Source organism: Hypanus sabinus, chromosome 4 (genome assembly GCF_030144855.1).
Source record: "Hypanus sabinus isolate sHypSab1 chromosome 4, sHypSab1.hap1, whole genome shotgun sequence".
Lineage (NCBI taxonomy): Eukaryota > Metazoa > Chordata > Chondrichthyes > Myliobatiformes > Dasyatidae > Hypanus > Hypanus sabinus.
The window spans coordinates 9,245,154-9,267,267 of record NC_082709.1 but is presented as its reverse complement, the minus strand read 5'-3'; the positions used below and the strand labels follow the sequence as shown (position 1 = coordinate 9,267,267).

Here is a 22,114-nt window from a genome sequence, read left to right as displayed (position 1 = left end):
TGGGTTGTTATCACACTAGGAATATGGGTTTGCTGGATTATGTAACATGTCTCACTATATCTTTCTAGGTAATCCACCTTGTTTTTTTCCCCAATGACTTTATTTTAGTTGGCATGATTTAATTAAGTCCAAGAGTCCTGATGTGCCTGAGAGTCTGTTGGTCCATCAATATGTTAAAGAAAATTATTGGGATATGTTGACCATTTTTACTGATAGATCAAGAGATAATTTAACTGGGAATGTTGGTAACGCTGCTTTTGTGCCTGAATTACAGGTGACGATAAAGAAACGTATTACTAACCATTTATCAGTGTACACAGCAGAATTTGTTGCCATCATTTTGGGCTTTCAGTAGGTGGAGGAAATTTGTCCTTGCAAAGCTGTAATTTGTTCTGATTTTTTTTCAGTTTTGATTAGTCTTGAAACAGCTATTTCTAGCAGCAGCTCAGATCAACTGCTGAAAGCTCTTCAAACTTTTTCATATTCAAAGTATTGGTTTACATGTCTTTTTCTTTTGGGTCCCTGCACATAGATGTGTTGAGGAAAATGACTGGGTTGATTGTTTGGCCAAAAAAGCTGTTAAAAGCTCAGCTGTGGATATAGATCTTCCACTTAACGAATCAGAAACTAAGGGGTTGGTGGAGTTAAGAATCAGGGAATCATGGCAAGACTTGTAGGATAATGGATGTCAGCAGAGACACCTTTACAGAATACATAAAACAACTTGACTTAGAATTGGACATACCATGCTTATCTATTCCTTGTATCTGGTTGGAAAACATCAAAATCTGGGGTGTGTTGGTTTTGTCACCATTATTAAATAGCTAAACACATTCTATTACGATGTGAAGCAATTTGTAGAAATTAGTTTTCACTTTGACATGAAAGAGTCTTTTCTGTTGATCAGTGTCAAAAATGCCAAATTAAATCCACCATGATTCAATGTAGTAAAAGAATAAAACATGAAAAATTCCGGGAAGGAGGAGTGAGGAGTTGAGTACTTTTTATAGGCACTGTACCACTCAGTATAATTCACAGATTAGTGATCAGAAGTGGGAGTCCCAGCTCATTTTCTGCTTCCTTAATCAATGATGTCGTGATCAACTATACCCCATTTCCTAGTGAATAACTTCTCCAAACTTGTTCATCTCTACAACATTCTTTAACAACTTGCTCATATAAAAGTTGATAGCTTCCCCATAAACATTCTTTCCAGCTTACCTACTGTAGGGCAGATACATATTTGGATTCAACATTAGCAACATGTAGGTAAATGTTTAGCCATTTATACCTTGCGTTAGAGACACAGAGGTTCCTTAAGGCTGTTACAGCTGGGGTGGTAATGGGGACAAGATCCCACTACCTATTAAATGCTCCCAATAACGTGTGCCTCAAATAGCCTCTGACAACCAAGTCCAGCTGCTGCCCTTTGCATGTGGCTTAGCCACTGAGCCCAGCAAAACAGTTTCTACTGACAGGAGAAGGGGCAAAGATGGGTTACTGGTTCCTTAAAACAAGTCATTTTAGGCAGATGGGGCTTGTTAGTTGTGGTTGGCAACTCATCTAGGAAAAGGAAAACTCTGATCTCAGATCTCCCCTGCCTTACAGCTAAACCCACTCAAGGGGAAAGCTTCAGGAGTAAATCCCGAGGGCAAAAGTACGGAGCCAAGGTCCTACATTAGCTTCAATGTTGACTGGCAACTCCCACAACACTGCTGGTACCAAACTGTATCACTCTCTGCCGTTCCTTCAGGTTTATGTTTCGCATGGAGAGTGGGAGCTTGCTACATGGGTAACAGCTTGCTCTCCATATTGTACTGCCCAGGCTTGTGTATCTATACAGCTCGGACGCAATATCTAGGTCAATGACCAACAGAGGCCCTCACGGAGTCATAATCGAAGTAAAGTACAGCACAGACAAGCCCTTAGGGCATCTAGTCCATGCTGAAAACCATCTACCTGCACTGGGACCATACAGTCCTCTGTATCCCTCCTATCCATGTAAACACTGAAATTGAACTTGCATGCACCACTCAGGCTGGCAGCTCATTCCACACTCTCATGACCCTGTGAGTGACGAGGTGTCTCTTTATGGTCCCCTTAAATTTCTCACCTTTCACCCTTAACCCATGACCTCTGGTTGTAGTCCCACCCAATCTCAGTGGAAAAAGCCTACTTGCATTTACCCAATCTACACCCTTCATAATTTTGTATCCGGGTATCAAATCTCCTCCCATCCTTCTACATTCTAAAGAATAAAGTCCTGACCTATTCAATCTTTCCTTATAACTCAGGTCCTCCAGACCTGACAACAACCTTATAAATTTTCTCTGCACTCTTTCAATCTTGTTTACATCTTTCCTGTAGGCAAGTGGCCAAAACTGCACACAATACTCCAAATTAGGCCTCACCTAAGTAGTTATGGCACCTAACGGCGACTCCTTTGCTTGCATTTTTGAAAACAGTCCTAATTCCAACTTTAATATCTCTATTTTTCCCTTTCAGGGTTCTTTTGAAGACCCTGACCTGGAGTTACATGCTGACTACGGTTCTTTGCAGGAATGGGACCCGCTTTTGGGGTTCCACTATTGGCCACTATTTGGCATGCCAAAGTCTTGGCCTAAAATTTCGGCACAGTTTCAGAAGCCTAGGATCTCGAGTAACTGGAGACGGGTGAATCAAGGGTCGGTGTCGCCACAGGAGATCAGAGTGTCGTTGGGGGATTCGGAACATCTGCTATGTGCCTGGGGACCAGGGATCCTTGTGATCTCCAGGCACAGAGCTCAGAAAAAGCAACATAACGTAATCCAGTCAGTTGTTAGTTGTCTCCCCGCTTGCTGGAAAATGGAATGGAGTCACCTCTTTCTCCCTTATTAGGAGAGAGAGCCTTCAGCATGTCGAATTATTGGGTGAACAATGGAGCCTTTGGGGTAACTGCAAACGTGTATCTTTGGTCTTGCTCTGCTTACGCGTGCGCTTTATTTTTGCTGGTGGGGGAGGGGGGATTGTTGCTCGCTGCCACTCACGCGCGGGGGAAGGGGGACTTTGGGGTTCTAACATTTAGCTGCCGTATATTCTTTAGGGCACTCCTCTGTTTCTGTAGATGGTTGCAAAGAAAAACATTTCAGGATGTATATTGTATGCATTTCTCTGACGTTAAATGAAGCTTTGAACCAACAACTTCAACGTAACATCTCATCTTCTCTACTCAATACATTGATTTATGAAGCCCAATGTGCCAAAAGCTTTCTTTACAACCCTATCTACCTGTGGCACCACTTTCATCAAATTATGTACCTATATTCCCTTTGTTTTACTACACTCAGTGCCCTGCTGTTCACTGTGCAAGACCTACCCTGGCTGATCCTATCAAAGTGCAAAATCTCACACTTGACTGCATTAAATTCCATTTGCCATTTTTCCAGCTGATTCAGATCCCTCTTCAAGCCGTGATAGCCCTCCTCACTGTCCACTACACCCCCTCTACGATCACTCTCTGGTTTGTCCCACAAAACCAATGTATAATCCAATTTACTACCTCAACCCAAAAGCCAAACGGCTGAACCTTCTTGATCAGTCTTCCATGCAGGACCTTGTCAAATGCCTTGCTCATGTCCATATAGACAACATCCACTACCTTTCCTTCACCTACTTTCCTGGAAGCTTCCTCGAAAAACTCTAAGAATAGTTAGACATGACCTACCACGCACAAAGCCATACTTACTATCCTTTATTAGTCCATGTGTATTCAAATACTTGTATTATCGGATCTCTTAGGATTCTTTCCATAACTTTCCCACATCTGATGTCAGAAACACAGGCCTATAATTTCCAGGCTTATGGTTACAGCCTTTTTTAAAAAGCAGAACAATACTGGCTACCCTCCAATCCTTTGGTATCTCTCCTGTCACTAAGGGGGTTTTTAAATATCTCTGCCAAGGCCCCAGCAATTTCTGCATTTGCCTCCCATAGGGTCCAAGGGAACACCTTGTCAGGCCCTGGGGATTTATCCATCCTGATTTACTTCAGGACAGCAGACGCCTCTTCCTCTGTAATCAGTACAGTGTCACCAAGTTGATACCACTTTGCCTCACTTCCACAGACTCTGTATCCATCAGCTGAGTACATACAGATGCAAAGAATGCACTTAAGATCTCTCCCATCTGTTCTGGTCTTCCAGAGGACTAATTTTGTCCCTTGCAATCTTTTTACTCTTAAGAGATCTGTAGATTCCCTTAGGATTCTCCTTCACCTTGTCTTGCTAGACAACTTCATACCTTCTTTTCACATTCCTGATTTCTTAAGTGTTTTCTTACATTTCCTCTATTCCATAATCACCTTATATGATCCTACTTGCCTCTCCCTGTTATGCACCTCCTTTTTACGTTAATCAGGGCCTCAATTATCTTTTGAAAACCAAGGATCCCGACATTTATCTTTTCTTTTTATACTGATAGACACATACAAGCTTTGAACTCTCAAAAATTTCTTTTATTTTTGAAAACCTCTCACTTTCCAAATACATCTTTGCCAGAAAACAGCTTGTCCCAATCCACACTTGTCAGATCATTTCTGATATCATCAATATTGGCCTTTCTCCAATTTACAATCTCAACCCATGGATCAGACCTATCTTCTTCCATATTTACTTTGAAACAAACAGAAATGTGGTCACTGGATGCAAAGTGCTCTCCCACCACCACACACACACTACTGTCACCTGGCCTTTTTATTATTATACTTTGTTAGTGTATTCTATAAATTATCAGTATAGCCTTGGTGAAGTCTGATATTTTTAATACAAGTTCTTCCAGAAGTCAGGAAAGTGGCATAAAACATGTCACTTCATGAACATTTTATTCAGTGTTAATAGAACAAAGAGAGTTGGAAATGGATGGGGTGCCAGGAGTTCACACTGTACAAGAATATAAACATGGAGCTATTAATGTGTTGTTTGGAAAACATTGCCAGTTTTCTTTTCACTATTTTCACTAATTTTTGTAAGTTTGATTTTTGAAGCACCTAATAAACATCCTTGCAATAAAGTACTAAGTGAATTCAGCCATTTTTCTTCTTTGGTCATAACCCATGTATCTAACATGGCACAATACGGTCAACCTTTCTTATAACACATAGCTAAGAAACATTCCATTCAAATAATGCGTTACCAGAGAATGTTCCAGAATGATACAAAAAGGGCTGTCAGAAGTTACAGTGGGATGCAAAACTGGGTTGAGAAGTGGCAGATAGAGTTCAACCCAGATAAGTATGAGGTGGTTCATTTTGGTAGATCAAATATGATGGCAGAATATAGTATTAATGGTAAGACTCGTGGCAGTGTGGAGGATCAGAGGGATATTGGGGTCCAAGTCCATAGGACGCTCAAAGCAGCTGTGCAGGTTGGCTCTGCGGTTAAGAAGGCAAACGGTGTATTGACCTTCATCAATCGTGGAATTGAATTTAGGAGCCGAGAGGTAATGTTGCAGCTATATAGGACCCTGGTCAGACCCCATTTGGAGTACTGTGCTCAGATCAGGTCGCCTCACTACAGGGAGGATGTGGAATCCATAGAAAGGGTGCAGAGGAGATTTACAAGGACGTTGCCTGGATTGGGGAGCATGTCTTATGAAAACAGGTTGAGTGAACTCTGCCTCTTTTCCTTGGAGCAACGGAGGATGAGAGGAGACCTAGTAGAGATGTATAAGATGATGACAGGCATTGATGGTGTGGATAGTCAGAGGCTTTTTCCCAGGGCTGAAATGGCTGCCACAAGAAGGCACAGATTTAAGATGCTGGGGAGTAGGTACAGGGGAGATGTCAGGGGTAATTTTTTTTCCCCCCACAGAGAGGGGTGAGTGCGTGGAATGGGCTGCCGGCAATGGTGGTGGAGGTGGATACGATAGGGGCTTTTAAGAGACTTTTGGATAGATACATGGAGCATAGAAAACTAGAGGGCTATGGGTAACCCTAGTAGTTTCTAAGGCAGGGACATGTTCGGCTCAACTTTGTGGGCCGAAGGGCCTGTATTGTGCTGTAGGTTTTCTATGTTTCTAAGAAAAACTGTAACCATTAAGGATGCACTGACCATATGCATATACATACTGTGATTACTAGGTAATATACTAAACAGTTACATGTATACAGGTAGTTATATAAAATACAAGGCACCAACTAGTTGTTAAAACTGCAGTGAAAATAACAACTGAACAGTTTAATCCAACAGCCTCTCATGACGTGCTGCAAGACCCATAAGTCACACCATAAGCTGTTGTGTTATACTACAGCTTATTGAAAGATATTAGATACTGCCATTTGATCACTTTCAAAAAAAAGCATACAATTAAAAATATAAATGATTAGAATTTAATTTAAAATTTCTACTTACAAAGACAAGGTGACTACCAAGGTACAGGAAAAATTGAGGGTGGAGGAAGAGGACATGAAAGCTTGCTGGCTTAAGTTAGAGAGCAAGTCAATCCAGCCCATAGGACATAAGTAGTGGTATCCTCCTGCCTCCTCCTCTCCACCCCTGGTTACACCTCCAGGTCTTTAATGCCAAGTAGCCCCCACTCATTCCAAACCCTCAATGAATAAAGATGGTTTACAGACATGGAGGAACAGCTGTTAGGATTTTTACCAAACACCACAAGACAACGACATTATTAATTGGATGTATTTAAAAGTTTAGAGAGAGTTTGTGCTGTTTAAACTGCAACCCAAAAATTAATATCTGAACTAATAACTGAATTTTGCAACTTGCCCTCATGTCACCTGTAGAAATTCTCTGATGACTCAGCAATGTTAGGTGTATAAAGGGAGAACCAGAGGATGAACACAGGACCCTGGTGGAGGATTTTGTCAAATGGTGCAAGCTGAATCATCTGCAGCTCAACATTAGAAGGACAAAGGAGATAGTGATAGACTTTAGAAAGACCAAACCTGCACTGCTCCCTGTTAATATTGATGGTGAGGGTCTGGATGTGGTGAGGTGCTACAAGAACCGGGGGGTGCACCAGGATGACAGACTTAAGTGGAGCACCAACACAGAGGCCGTGTATAAGAAGGATCAGAGTTGCCTTTTCTTCCTGAAGAGACTGAGATCTTTTGAAGTGTGCAGACTTCTCCCTCACATGTTCTACCAGTCTGTTGTCGCCAGTAAAAGCTTCCATGCAGTGGTGTGCTGGGACAGTGGTGTCAACATGGGTGATGCCAACAGGCTCAATGAACTGATTAGAAAGGCTGGCTTTGTTATAGGAGTCAAATTGGACAAACTGGAGGCTATGGTACAATGAAAGACCCTCCAGAAAATCATGGCAACTCTGGGCAATGTTTAGCAACCCTTGTCGAAACATAGGAGCACTTACAGTAACAGGCTAAGACAAATGCACTGCTCCAAAGAGTGATATATGAGATTATTCTTACCCCCGGCCATCAAGCTCTGTAATTAGTCAACCTATAGTGGGGAAGTGATTTTGTAATTTTTGACTTTAAATCTTGTACACCTTATTTTTAAGGTAACTTTAAAAATTTTTTTTCTCAATTCCCTTCTTACCACTGTGCACTTGTAATGTCACTGTGACACTAATTTCCTTTGGAATCAATAAAGTATCTTAAGAAAGTCAACATTATTCTCAGTTTTGGCATTTATTCTGTACTTTATGTAGGGCTTATGAGGAATTATTTTAATGCTTCAATTTATAACATGCCATATATATACCATATATATAAGGTATTAAAATTCTGTATTTTTTGCATTAACAAAAAACTACAAGACTGCAGTCTAGCTCAATAATCCTAATGAATTCACATTCACCTTCCATGGGTTAAGGAGCACCTGTAACTGAAAATGCTTGAGAAAAAAAAAACGGTTTCTTTTTAGCAAATGCTCTGCTGAACGGCACCATTGGCAGATTCATTGATCAGGTACAAAAACTAAGTTAAGTTCTCAAGTGATAACAAACAAGCTACATGGGCCACTACATTTCTACAATGCATCCTGAAGATGATCACAAGTTGGATATACACAAGTTGGATGAATTACCTTTGATGGAGATCGTTGTTTCCTTTTCTTTTTCTTTTGCAAATCTATAGGTTCTTTTTGTTGCCCTTTCTCCTTCTTCAGTTGTCCACCTTCGTCAGCATACTGGATTTCCTGCTTTACGTTTACCTTCAGAATGACAAAGTAATAATGAAATAAATTTCAAACCTGGGGAATGCAGCACAATTTTCCAGAAATACTAGGTCTGACAGAGCCAGCTTCTACAACACAGACTTTATTATTGAAAGAAATATACTAGGTTTGCCAATCAATAAGATCTTGATCTTGAACTCAATCTCATATGCACACCCCTCTCTCTTCATCATGTCTCAAGCAACTATACACAATGCTGACTTTTGATTCAAATAACAACACTATGAGGCCCTCCATTGGCCAAGGCTGCCCATGGATATTGCGTCCCAACTGTCTATATGATAAGCTAAACATTACAAAAGCCAAGGCAGTATAATTATGGAGAGCAAGCTAATGCCCACATAGCCGGCTCCCCCTCTCCAAGCAGCTGAGGGATCTAAAAGAACGGCAGAGACCAATACAGTTTGGCACCAGCAGCATCGCAGGAGTTGCCAGTCAGTGTTGAACTCAACACGGGACTGCCTTAGGGACTCCAGCTCCAGATTCTTCTCTCGGGGTTTACTCCCAAAGCCTTCCCTCATAGATGGGTATAACCACAAGGCAGCAGAGGCTTGAGATCAGTGTATTCCTTCTCAGAGATTGGCTGTCAACCACAGCTGATGAGCCCCACCTACCCAAAGATTTAGATTTTACCGCGCCAGTAACCTGCCTTTGCTTGTTTTCTTGTCAGTAGAAATTGTTCCGCTGGAACAACACATAATACTAAAAATATCAGGGCACCACAAAATAGAACCAGCAAAATAATGATGACAAAATATTTGGGTCAATAAAAAGGTGGTACATATTATCAAAGTTCTCAGGAATCATTAAAATGGTTTGTGCAAGAGTTAAAATTCTAACTCCAAGGATATTTGACAGATGTCACCTGATTCACTTCATTTTGCTGCATTTTTAAAATTTTCCTCAATTTAGATCATATAGAGAAGTAATAGTATCATCAATTGGCTCCAACACAAATTCATCCTCTTCCCCATCACCAACCTCAGCATCCACAGAAGAGCCAAGATAAACTGCAACGTATCCATATCACTGACAATCGGCCAAAGCCTGCTCCCAGGGATTTGCTGACAATGGCAAGCTGACCACTGTTGGTTTTCAGCCAAAGCTGCCTTAATGCTGAGTGGCAAATCTTAAGTAATCCACTGCCACATCACAGACCGGCCAGAAGATCCTCCTGACACCATGACAAATGGCTAATTTATGGTCCCAGTTTTAGTCAGTTGACAAAACTGTCAGTTCCTCAATATGTTCCTGACATCTATGCACTCCAAAACGTTCAAGACTTTATTAAAAAAACAATTAAAACAAATCTAAACATAAAACTAATTAAGCAAATTAAACTTCAATTAAGATGACTACATTCACTCATATGTAATCATACCTTGTCACTGATAAAAATGGGTTGCTCCTCTGCCAGCTCTACCTTGGAGCAGAATTCCAAAGGAACTGCAGCAAGTTCACCTTCTCAATACCTTTTGGAATCCAGGGTAATGTCAATGTCAACACCAGACTGCAGTCAGCAAAACTCAGCCAAGAGTGGAGAACAGATTGCAGACTTTTGCCTTTGTGAAGGAACACTCAGCTTGCTGGCACTTAGACATGGAGAAATGCCAATTTCCTTGTTAATTTTCCACGGCGTCAGCAGTTCTTTCCTTTCTCAGTACACTAAGCCAAATCTTACAGGCCAAGGCATGCCACTCCAGTATTCCTGAGCTATCCAGGACTAGAAACAGTGACCTTAACTTGCCATCCAAAAGCATTCCAGACTCAGCAGGATAGAGCTCTGCCACTAGACTCCATGTGGATTTAGCAACAGACCAAAGCACTGGATTTATTGCTCCAATTACTTCCAATTCAATGGAAAACTGGGATTGAAGCTGTTAATATCTACCGAAAGCATTGGCTAGCTGCATTCACAGTCAGTGTTCTTTGAAGCTGATCACTTGGAAGGAACATCGAGAGAATACCCATCATCTAATTACTCAGTGAAACAAACGGGCAGCCAACCAAATATATTTGATGTGTGTTTGTCATCTTTAAAAATTAATCTTCAGAGTGGGCTGTTATAACAAAAGCAAAAGTTAGAAATGTTTTCCTATCAAAATACCCAGTACAAGTCAAAAAAGTCCATAGTGCTTCTTTACTTATGTCAGTAGTAATAATTCTCTCGACAATTTGTAGGTGGTATTAGAAACATGTTGCGGATGCTGACAAGTGCATACATAGCGATCTAGGTTGTGTAAACAATGGGAACCAGTGTAATTACACCACCTACAGACTTATAAACCGCCAGATTCAAAGTTCAAAGTGCATTTATGTCACCATATACAACACTGAAATTCAACTTCTTGTAGACTACTCAGTAAATCCAATAACCAAAATGGAATCAATGAAAGAGCACACCAAAAGGGCGGACAACCAATATGAAAAAGACAACAAACAATGCAAGTACAAAAAGAAAAAAATAATGAATAATTAAGTAATAAATATTGGGAACATGAGATGAAGAGTCCTTGACAGTGAGTCCTTAGGTTGCGGGAACAGTTCAACGATGGGGCAAGTGAAGTTATCCCCTCTGGTTCAAGATCCTGATGATTGAGGCGTAATAACTGTTCCTGAACCTGGTGTTGTGAGTCCTGAGGATCCTGTACCTTCTTCCTGATGGCAGCAGCCAGAAGAGAGCATACCTAGGTGGTGGGGTCCCTGATCATGGATACCACTTTCTTGAGACAGCGCAAGGTCTCCGTGCTCGTGGTGGGGAGGCCTTTACCACTGATAGACTGGGTCACATTCACCACTTTTCTGTAGGATTTTCCATCCAAGTGTTTCTGTATTAGGCTATGATGCAGCCAGTCAATATAGTCTCCACCAGACATCTATAGAAGTTTCTCAATGTTTTAGATGTCACACTGAATCTTTGCAAACCCTCAAGGAAGAAGAGATGCTGGTGTGCTTTCTTCTCATGCTTGAACACCCAATCATTGTTATCCAACATAAACGTAAGCTGAGCCCCCACAACCTAACCTCTCACTCCACAGAGATTCTGGAAGGTGAAGAGTCACTAATTTTGAACATTGTTTAAAAAGGGAAGCAAAACTAGACCAGACAGCTACAGGCTGGTGAGCCTGACAGCAGTAAACGGGTAAATTGCTGGAGGGGATTCTGAGGAATGGGATCTACCAACATTTAGAGAGACAGGGTCTGATTCAAGGCAATCAGCATGACATTGTGCATAAGAAGCTGTGTCTGACAGATCTCTTTTAATTCTTCGAGGAGGCAACCAAGAGGATAAATAAGTATAGAACAGTGTCTATATGGACCAGGTTCCTCAAGGCAAGCTAGCTTGAAAGGTTAGATTGAATAGAATCCAGGGGTAAATGGTGGACTGAATTCTTTGTTTCCTACCTCTGATCAAATAGAGGATGATTGTTAAGTTCTGTTTCTCTGACTGGATGCCTACATCTAATTGGAGTCAATGCTGGAACTTCTGTTGCTTGCAATTTAAATAAACAATTTGAATGTGTCTGTATAATGCAAGTACCATATTTAAAGAAATTATCACACAGTGACACAGCGACACAGCTACGTAACTGCTGCTTCACAGCTCCAGCTTCCTGGATCTGATTCCAAATTCCAGTGAGTGCAATGTTTATGGCATGTGCATCTTGGGTTACTGCCTCACGTCACTCATTTAAAATGGAAGAACAACTGCATTCTGGCCTCAGTTTGGTTGCAGTTCGCAGAGGATAGTTCTATACATCAGATTTGGTGACACTCTAATTTGTTCTTGAACTTAATCCTATAATTTGACATCTGGGAGGACAAAATTAACTTCAGGTACAAGTCATTAATTCACAACCATCCTAATTATTTATAGTGCAGTGCAAAAGGGATGATGGGGTAGAGATGCGTCTCTGTCAAAGGAAGCGTAAGGTACTCGTTCCCTTCGCTGGCCTGCAGGTCACCCTTGGTCAAGGCATAGCACCTGCTTAGCCTCCCGATTAAGGTCACATGAAGGCATGGGAGCTCGTGGTGGACGATTGTATGAGCAGCTGGTGCAGATCACAAGTCCTGGTTATGCAACCACTGACGCCAGCAGACAATCTCTGAAGAGTACTGATATTGCCTGGGGTCACCCATCTTGTAAAGACACTGCCCAGAAAGCAGCAATGGCAAACCATCTCTGTAGAAAAATTTGTCAAGAACAATAATGGTCATGGGATCATGATGGTCTATGTCACACGACACAGCACGTAATTATGATGACTGTGGAAAAGTTTTAGGTATATATCTAGGGTGCCTAAGACGCTTGCACAGAACTGTAGTAATTTTATGTATTGCACCATACTGCTGCTGTAATTTTATGTATTGCACCATACTGCTGCTGCAGCAAAAAAAAAACCAATTCCATGACATATGTGAATGATGATAAACCTGATTCTGATATGGGTCTCCACTGTGGACTGAGAGTGGGAAGGGGTCAGGGAGAGGGGAAAGTGCAGAAAGCTCCAGAGAGACTTTCTGTAATGATCAATAAACCAATTGTTTGGAATCAAATGACCTTACCTGGTGTCTCAGGCCTGGGTGTGTTTGCACCCACCCTGGCACTCCTTATCTCCACCTGTCCCACACCCCTCCTGCAGCGCTCCACCCCCACCATTCCCAACATCCTTTGCTCCTGCAAAGAATACAAACTCACTCTCCACATCACATTGGCAAATATAGTACTGTGTAAAAGTCTCACACATCCTCGCCTAAGACTTTTGCACAATGCTATATTTAATACAGAATTTATAAAGATATATGGCTGAAATTTCAGAGATAACATCTCTGAAAGCAATAACATACTGAAAGTAATAATTTTATAACTTTCCTTGCAGGTTTTACCACTTTCCCTGGAAAGCACCTTGTGGCCATATCCAATTAACTCACTGAGTTGTGATTTTAGTGCATTTTGGTAAGCAGCGAGGCCATGACATTGCAAAAATCCTTAAAAATTCCGTATTCATCATGCAAGATGGTTGCAAAATGTCTAAATTACAGCATTTAGAGCTTTGTACTTACAAATAATTCAATTGTGTCTTACAACAAACAAATGTCAGGACTAAGTTGGCTTATGAAATGCTTAATTAGTTGAGTCATTGAGTTCAAAAGTCAAGAGGTTATTTTGCAATTTTATGAAACTCTAGACGTACAAAAAACTGAATGAACTCAGCAGGTCGGGCAGCATACAGCATCTACAGTGTACTTTGTGTTTAATATAAAACTCTACTTAGGCCACATCTGGAGTATTGCGTACAGTTCTGGTTGCCCCACTCTGGGAACGATGTTGGGGCTTTGGAGAGGGTGCAGAAGAGGTTTACAAGGATGCTGCTTGGTTTAGAGGGCCTATGCTATCATGAGAGGCTGAATAAAATTGGGAATGTTTTTTCCTGGAGCGTTGGAGGCAAAGAGACAATCTGATAGAGGTTTACAAGATTATGAGAGGCACAGAGTGGATAGAGGGTATCTGTTTCCCAGGATTGAAATATCTAATACCAGAAGGCATGCGTGAAAGGTGAGAGGGGTTACGTTTAAAGGGGATGTGAAGGATAATTTCTTTACTCCGAGAGCGGTGGATGCATGGAATGTGCTGCATGGTATGGTGGTAGAAGCAAATGCATTAGAGGTGTTTAAGAAACGTTTAGATGGACACATGAATGTGAGGAAGATGGAGGGATATCGACATTGTGTAGGCAAGAGGGAGTAGTGTATGGATGTTTTTGATTTACTCTTTAGCTGGTTTGGCACAACATTGTGGGCCAAATGGCCTGTTACTGTGCTGTACTTATGCTCGAACAAAACCTGAAAACTTAAACCTCTTCCAAAAGGTTTCACCACATCTACTGGAAGGAAATGCAAGAACTCTTGGTGCTTTGTTAGGACTGGATCAGGCTTAGAAGGCTAGCCAACAATCTGTCCAGCAGAGAACAATAAAAACAATGATATAATCTTGACTCCCACTAAAAGAATGCAGTTTAACTGAGCTATATATTTTGCCATTCTGCTTGGGTAACATAAAAAAGATAAATTAAGTCAGCTGACACTGCCTACTCACATTTAACTCATATGTTAACTCCTGAGGGAGTCGTTCATGGCCATCTTGTTCATCATCATCATTTTTAACGGTCTCTTCGTGGATCATTAGCTCATCATGTGAAATAAGTTCCTCCTGTGGGAGGGCGCTTTCCTGTAAAACAGTTTCTTGGTGGAGAATTTCTTCATGAGAGATCTCCCTCTCTTCTAATACCGTTTCTTGTGCTCCTATATGTACAGAAGGCTGATTGGAAATGCTGCCCACCACAACTTGCGGTCTGGAAGACTGCATTTCATTTATACTGCTGCATTTAAGAAAAATTCGATCGAGTTTATCTTCAATATTCATTCTTCAGTGGGACTGTTTTGCTAAATCTGTAAAGAAAAAATATGCAATAAGAAAAAAAATACTTAATAACTAGACATAATTGATATATAAACAACATGCAGAGAAGATCCAGGAATTTCTGCAAATCTCTTCTGCAATCCTGGAAAACATAAAAATTATCTCCCTTAAATAACAAAAACCATTGACATCAATCTGTCCACGGATGACATACATTTTATTTTGCTATTGTTTCAATAGCCACACAAACCATTGACCCCAGCCATTATCAATTCTCTTCCAAGAATGTCTGGCTGGTGCCAATGGTCGCATAACCAGGACTTTTGATATGCACAAGCTGTTCATATGACTATCCACCACCTCCTCCCATGGCTTCACATAGCCCTGATAGGGGGCTAAGCAGGTGCTACACCTTGCCCAAGGGTGATCTGCAGGTTAGCGGAGGGAAGGAGCACCTTACACCTCCTTTGGTAGAGACGTAGCTGCACTCCGCCACCCAAAACTGAAAGAACACATTTCAGATTTGCCATCACCTGATGTGGGTGATCAGGGTCAAAGACCTTGAACATCCACATTATACGACATGGCACACAATGATGATGATGATGGTTCTTTCAATTGGCTAACAAATAAATCTACTTCTCTTTGTGGTTTAAGTAATGGAGCCAAGCCTACCATTTTGATCCAGTGCAAATTCTCCTCCATTACGTTGCAGAATTTGGATCAGCACACTGAATGATCTGTTGGAGTAATAATTATCAGAAGTTAGTAAAATATTATTTAACATTCCTTAGAAATTTATAGAAATGGTGCATGTTCAAGTAGTTGGTTTTACACTGTATAGTTATGCAAACCAAAAGAATGTTCTGCCTTGGATGGCAATCCTATAACTTGACTACACAAAATTATTTTCATTGAAGTGTGTTACATCACTGATCTCTCACCATTTGCATTCTTCCATCTTGTTTTTTATTTGTTCATCTGGAACTTCTCACTAGATCCATCATTTACGTTACTGATTTTAAAAAATTACTAGCAAACTATTTTTAGACCACAAGAATTTAAACTTTGTAGCTTAACTTCTTGTATTTGTTAATGAACAAGTAAAAAGCATCATTATTAAAATTTCCACTTTTATGAGGATCTGTAAGCATACTGTTCAATTTGATTTGTTTACGAGGGACACAACATAGTCGAGCTTGAGGGGAGGCTGAATGGAAATTAAGTGGCAGGGGCAGTGAGGAATACAAAAATTGGGGAAGATGTATATGCTGGCAGCGAAGAAATGAGGAGAATATGCAGAGGCAACATAGAACAGGATGCAATTGCAATTTAGATTCAGTTGGACAGAAAACCAAAGTGCAGTGACATCATTGAAAATAACTAGATGCCCACATCCGAGATCAAGAGAAGCAAAAACTAATATAATGTAATATTTTAAAAACATAAATGTAACTGTTTCAGCACCAGAACAAATCAGAAAATTATGAATTAGGGCAAGTACTTCTAATTGGAGTGTATGAGGAAGTCCTTTCGAGGGACAAACAAATTTGACTTCAGTACCGTGATGTAAATAATAAAGAGAATGCGGTCTTGCCAACAATCCAAGTGGTGAGGAGGAAAGGCTAAAAACAGAGTGAGTTCAGCACATTCCCAAACATTGAGGGCAAAAGGGATTTGTTATATGTAAAGTTACATTCTCCTTTGTTGGCCTTTTTTCCAACTAAAAGGTGAGGGCATAAACTATAATGGACCCAGAAAGGAGGGTCAGTAATGTTCTTGCAGTTTCCAATATCTAACAGTCAAAAGGCATATAGGCCATCCCCAAGTTTCACATATCCAACTTACGGACATCCATACATGCAACCAAGCTCCTGTAATGCCATTAAGTTACAGGTGCAGGGTACAATGGCAGCATAGCAGTTAACACAATGCTATTACAGCTTGGGACATCGGAGTTCAGAGTTCAATTCTGGCATCATTTATAAGGGGTCCGTACGTCCTCCCCAGGGAAGCTGTGCATTTCCTCTAGGTGTGCCAGTTTCCTCCCACATTCCAAAGTCATCCCCATTAGTAAGTCAATTGATCTTAGTAAATTGGCCCATGATTAGGCTAGGGTTAAATTGGAGGTTTTTTGGGTGGCGTCGTTCGAAGTGCCTATTCCACGCAGTATCTAATAAATTTCAAATGTCCAACACAGTATATATATGCATTCCTGCAAATGGCAGAACTAATTTCCTCTCTTCCCCTTCAGAGATTCATTCTGATCAAACGTATGTGTTTTTCATGCCATTCATCACAATATTGTAAAGTTAGCACAGAGTGACTTTATGTTCTTCCTAACTTATAGAATCATAGTAACAGAAAAGTACAGCGCAGAAACAGGCCCTTTGGCCCATCTAGTCCATGGCAAACCATCTAAACTGCCTACTCCCATCAACCAACTTATGTACAAAGTTAAGCCACAAATTGAACCCATTCATCAACTATAGTCAAATCAAAATAAGTTACTACAATCTATTTCTAAAAGACTGATGTGGTCAGTAGTCAAACGATTCAAGATAAACCTCCCAAGAAATTGAAAAATTTTGCATGAGGACTTGCAATGTAATAGTTGTTCATTCCATTATGTCACTTAAATATCAGTTTGGAATAGGACACTTGAGAAGTGTTGCAGTGTCAGAGTAACAAGTTGACATTAAAAGACAAGCACCAAATTTGCTGGGATGGCATCTCCTTCTCAATAACCAATATCCAGAAACAGATTAAAAATCTTTGATCTTTGTGGGATATTAACATCAGAACTTCTGCCTTTTGCTAAAGTCTATGCTCGAAATAAAAAAAATTTCCATGACCTGACAAGTCATTTTATCATCATAAACATTTAATGTAGAGAAAAATGTCTGCATCAATACAAAATATTATGTCAGTGCAAAGACCCATTTCTCAGACAGTGAAACGTGTTCATTGAACAATAAGCAAAACTGATCGACATCACTGGACAACAAGGATTTGCTTCCTGAATTCTTTTGGGTGTACCTTATGGATTTTGGGCTGCTGATCATGAAAATCACCATGAAATTTCCCTGTCATGCACCATTTTTTTAAAAAAATCGCCTATATTTGTTATTTCAGCTCATAGTTCAAGTCAAAATAACTGATGCCAAGATTAAGGAGGCATTTTTGTTGGTCCACAAATCAATCAGGTCATCAATGACAGGCAATTCGAAGGACTTCTGGGACAGAAGAAAATTGTATGCAAGGCACTTAAGGATGTTGCTGAAATTTTTTTTGGCAACTAAGAGCACCAAACTTAGTGCAGCTGGCTGACACCATGCTTCAAACATACAAAGCCATGAAGTGCAATATGTCACAAAAAACTCATTTTCTGCATTCCCATTTCGACTTCTTCCCTGAAAATCCTGGCAGTCAATGATGAGCACAGAGAGGTTTCACCAGGACAGTGCGGTCATGGAGAAACGGTATCAGGGTAACAGGAATCCATCAACGCTGGCTGATTCTTGTTGGACACTTAAGCGAGAAGACTCAGACACTGAGTACAACAGAAAATCATCAACAAAGCACTTTTAGCTAAGTTGAACTATTTCAAAGCGTCTGCAAGTTATGCAATTACAGCACTACATTCAATAAAAGTTAATTTCTTCTTTCTCTGAATTGCTACGTGATACAAGTAGTTTGAAATTATACTTGTGCTCAGCTTCAAGTGGTCTATCATAAACAAAAAATATTTGAGGAAATAACCCTTGTGAAAAAAAAATTTAATAAGCCAGCAACAGAAGTGATCATAAAGGTCTCTTGTCACTAGTGCGAAGCAGAACAAATACACTAAGAGACACAAAGCTCAAAATTAAAACGGGCAATGAAAATTTTTTTAAATTCGCTCCTGCAATTTTATTAATGAGACAACAGTATTAACACTTGAAATGGTGCTTAATTGAAGCACCAAGAACCTAATAAAACTTGGAAATTAAAGAAATCTGCTTCAGCACTTCAGTTATCGGAATTAAAAAGCCTATTTAAACAGCTCATGAAACGGTCACACAATCTACTTCAATATATCAATACTTAGCAACAATCAGTAACTTAGCTGGAACATTACCAACTGCATCATCATTCTTCCTATCAACACGAAAGTCTTCTTTACCTGCATCTACTTAACAAAAATATTTAGTTCTGCAATATATGAAAAGATTGCTTTCCAGAATAATTCATAAATCAAAAAAAAGGATTTTCTCTTCAGTTTCAATGTAAAAGCATTCCCAAGTTCAAGAATTTTATGCAAAACCCTTAAACATTTGAAAGACATAAAACACACAAAACATACCCACCAGTGAAATCAAAGATCCCAAAATCTCTTGACAGAGGGAGTATGTTTTCTTGCAAGGAAAACCTAGAACCAGCAGGTATTCTTGTATAATTAAAAGGATTCTCCCTTTTAAAACAGATGAGATCAGGTTCACCCAGGAGTCCCAAGGGTTCAAAGGAGGTTCATGAAAATGATTCCAGGATTGAATAGTTTGTCATATGAAGAGCATTTGATGGTTCTGGGCCTGTATTCACTAGAATTCAGAAGAATGAAGGGTAACGTCATTGAAACCTATCGAATGTTGAAAGGCCTTGATAGAATGGATGTGAATGGGATGTTTCCTATGGTGGGAGAGTCTAAGACCAGAGGATACATCCTTACAATAGAGGGGAATCCTTTTTGAACAGAGATGAGGAGGAATTTCTTTAGTCAGAGAGTGGTGAATCTGTGGAATTCTTTGCCACAGGCAGCTGTGGAGGCCAAGTCTTTATGTAGATTTAAGGCAGAGGTTGATTCATTCTTGATTGGTCAGGGCATGAAGCGATACAGAGAGAAGGAATGAGATTGGGGTTGTGAGGAAAATTGGATCAGCCAAGATTAAATGGCAGAGAAGACTTGATGGGCCAAATTCTGCTCCTATGTCTTATGGTTTATGTCTTTGGAACTCTTCCTCAAAGGCCGGTGAAATTGGAATTTTCTTTACAGATCCCCAATGTGGAGGTTAAAAGGGGGATAGTAGTTGGTAGGCAGAAATGGAACTGAGGACACAATAAGATCAACCAAGATCTTATTGAAGAACAAAATAGTCTTGGGGTGGGTGGGGGAGGGGGAGAGAGAGAGGAACTGAGTAATCTAGCCTGCACCCAATCTGTAGTAAAGCAGTAGAGCAGCTTTTGTCTATCAAGGTGGTGTCAGGAAAGATGAGGGTAGAATTAATCAGTGGTTTTCAGATGATGGTGATGGTGGAGAATTTAAGATTGATAGAATTTTTAGCACTGATGGTTCTCTTACCCTCCCCCACACACATCCCCCACCACACTCTTAAAACATTCAAATCAGCCACGGCAAGTCAAGCATTTCAGATTCATTGGCCTCCTTGAATTCTTTTAAGTTTTGTCTATGGAATTCTTGACAGTGTTGTGTTCACTTTTATCTGATAAAACTTTTTATTGCATTAAGTATAGCATTTACTACCACACACTGTACTTCACTGATAGTGTCAAAAATGACTAATGATTTTCTCACACATTCATCCAAAGTCTTTTCATACTGGTTGTGTTCCTGAGCAATGACCTCTTGTTCTAAATTACTTCCATTGCTCAGCTCCAACAGAATTTCATTTGCAAATTCTTCACCATGAGATTCCAATACTACTTCTGTGTCCATGGCTCATAATAAAGAGGGGCCTGAGGAACAGTGAAAAACATCAGCCAATTGTCAGAGGCCGTATCTGAACATACTATCTGATGATAAGCAGGTGCTGAGGAACACTCTTGACAACAAGCAAGAATCTGAACTACAAGTTATCCCTCGCACATCATTGTTCAATGAGATAATCCTAGGAAGCGCAGTGCATCATCTTACTTTTTCTGTTAGTTCATCACACTCTAGTCTCGGGGTTCCCAACCTCGGTTAATGGTAGGGGTCCATGGCATGAAAAAGGTTGAGAACCCCTGCCCCAGACAATTAACCTTTTAGTATTATTTTAATGGGTTCTTCAAGTGATATATTAAGAGGAGCTTAAGATGACGGACAATGTGTCCATGATTACTATGATCCTGTTCTGCCTTTAATGTTCAAGGCAGTTTAATGCACAAGTGGGATGAACATTCTCATCAAAATACTTGTTAACAATAAGGAGCTCTCTTTCTCTATGATTCGGTTCAGCTCCTATGGAAAATCTTTTTATTGCCACAGTCTTCACACACTACCTCCTCCACAAGACAAATATTATGCAGTTTTGCACATTCTTCAAACATTCAAACCAGCCACGGCTGCTCTTGAATTCACTGGTATTTTAGAAGATCTGTCGCCCTCCTTGCATTCTTTCAAGTCTTACTGTAATAACCATGCTTTTTCCCGGGTCAAACTCTGGTGCGCATGTTATTGACTCCATGTATTCATCCTTTTTCCACTCCATTCTCGCTATCATCTCTGCCACACACAGCACACAATACACCTCCAGGGGTAATCTTCCAGCACAAACTTTGACTTTGCTCATATTGTAGGACTGTTCACAGCAGATGACATCCAATGAATGCTTGCCTTTATCACTTCTATTAACATTCAGCTTAATATTATTTTTGCCCAGATTTCTTAAAACGTAATGCTCAAGATTGCTGAAACATCCTGAAGCCATCTTGAAACATAGAAAACCTACAGCACAATACAGGCCCTTCAGCCCACAAAGTTGTGCCAAACATGTCCCTACCTTAGAAATTACTAGGCTTACCCATAGCCCTCTATTTTTCTAAGCTCCATGTACCTATCCAATAGTCTCTTAAGAGCCCCTATCGTATCCACCTCTACTACAGTTGCCAGCAGCCCATTCCACGCACTCTCCACTCTATGCATAAAAAATTTACCCCTCACATCTCCTCTGTACCTACTCCCAAGCACCTTAAACCTGTGTCCTCTTGTGGCAGCCAATTCAGCCCTGGGAAAAAGCCTCTGACTATCCACACGATCAATGCTTCTCATCATCTTATACATCTCTATCAGGTCACCCCACTTCTTCCATCGCTCCAAGGAGAAAAGGCAGAGTTCACTCAACCTGTTTTCATAACGCATGCTTCCCAGTCCAGGCAACATCCTTGTAGATCTCCTCTGCACCCTTTCTATGGTTTCCACATCCTTCCTGTAGTGAGGCGACCAGAACTGAGCACAGTACTCCAAGTGGGGTCTGACCAGGGTCCTATATAGCTGCAACATTACCTCTCGGCTCCTAAACTCAATTTTCCACGATTAATGAAGGCCAATACACCATATGTCTTCTTAACCACCGAGTCAACCTGCACAGCTGTTTTGAGCGTCCTATGGATTCGGACCCCAAGATCCCTCTGATCCTCCACACTGCCAACAGCCTTGCCATTAATACTATATTCTGCCATTATATTTGACCTACAAAAATGAACCACTTCACTCTTATCTAGGTTGAACTCCATCTGCCACTTCT

At 40.5% G+C, this 22,114-nt stretch overlaps 1 protein-coding gene across 2 annotated transcripts in view; it reads right to left on the bottom strand.

Annotated features, from left to right (window-relative positions):
* The window catches only part of znf148 (zinc finger protein 148), a 51,903-nt gene that overhangs the window by 20,311 nt on the left and 9,478 nt on the right, over positions 1-22,114 (bottom strand). For both annotated transcript variants that reach the window (XM_059966365.1, XM_059966364.1), the window contains exons 2-4: positions 15,288-15,352; positions 14,289-14,641; positions 8,042-8,167 (exon numbers count right to left, since the gene is read on the bottom strand). In XM_059966365.1, coding sequence (XP_059822348.1) covers positions 8,042-8,167; positions 14,289-14,615 — 453 coding nt within the window. In that variant the 5' untranslated portion in view covers positions 14,616-14,641; positions 15,288-15,352. The remainder of the gene's footprint in view (positions 1-8,041; positions 8,168-14,288; positions 14,642-15,287; positions 15,353-22,114) is intronic.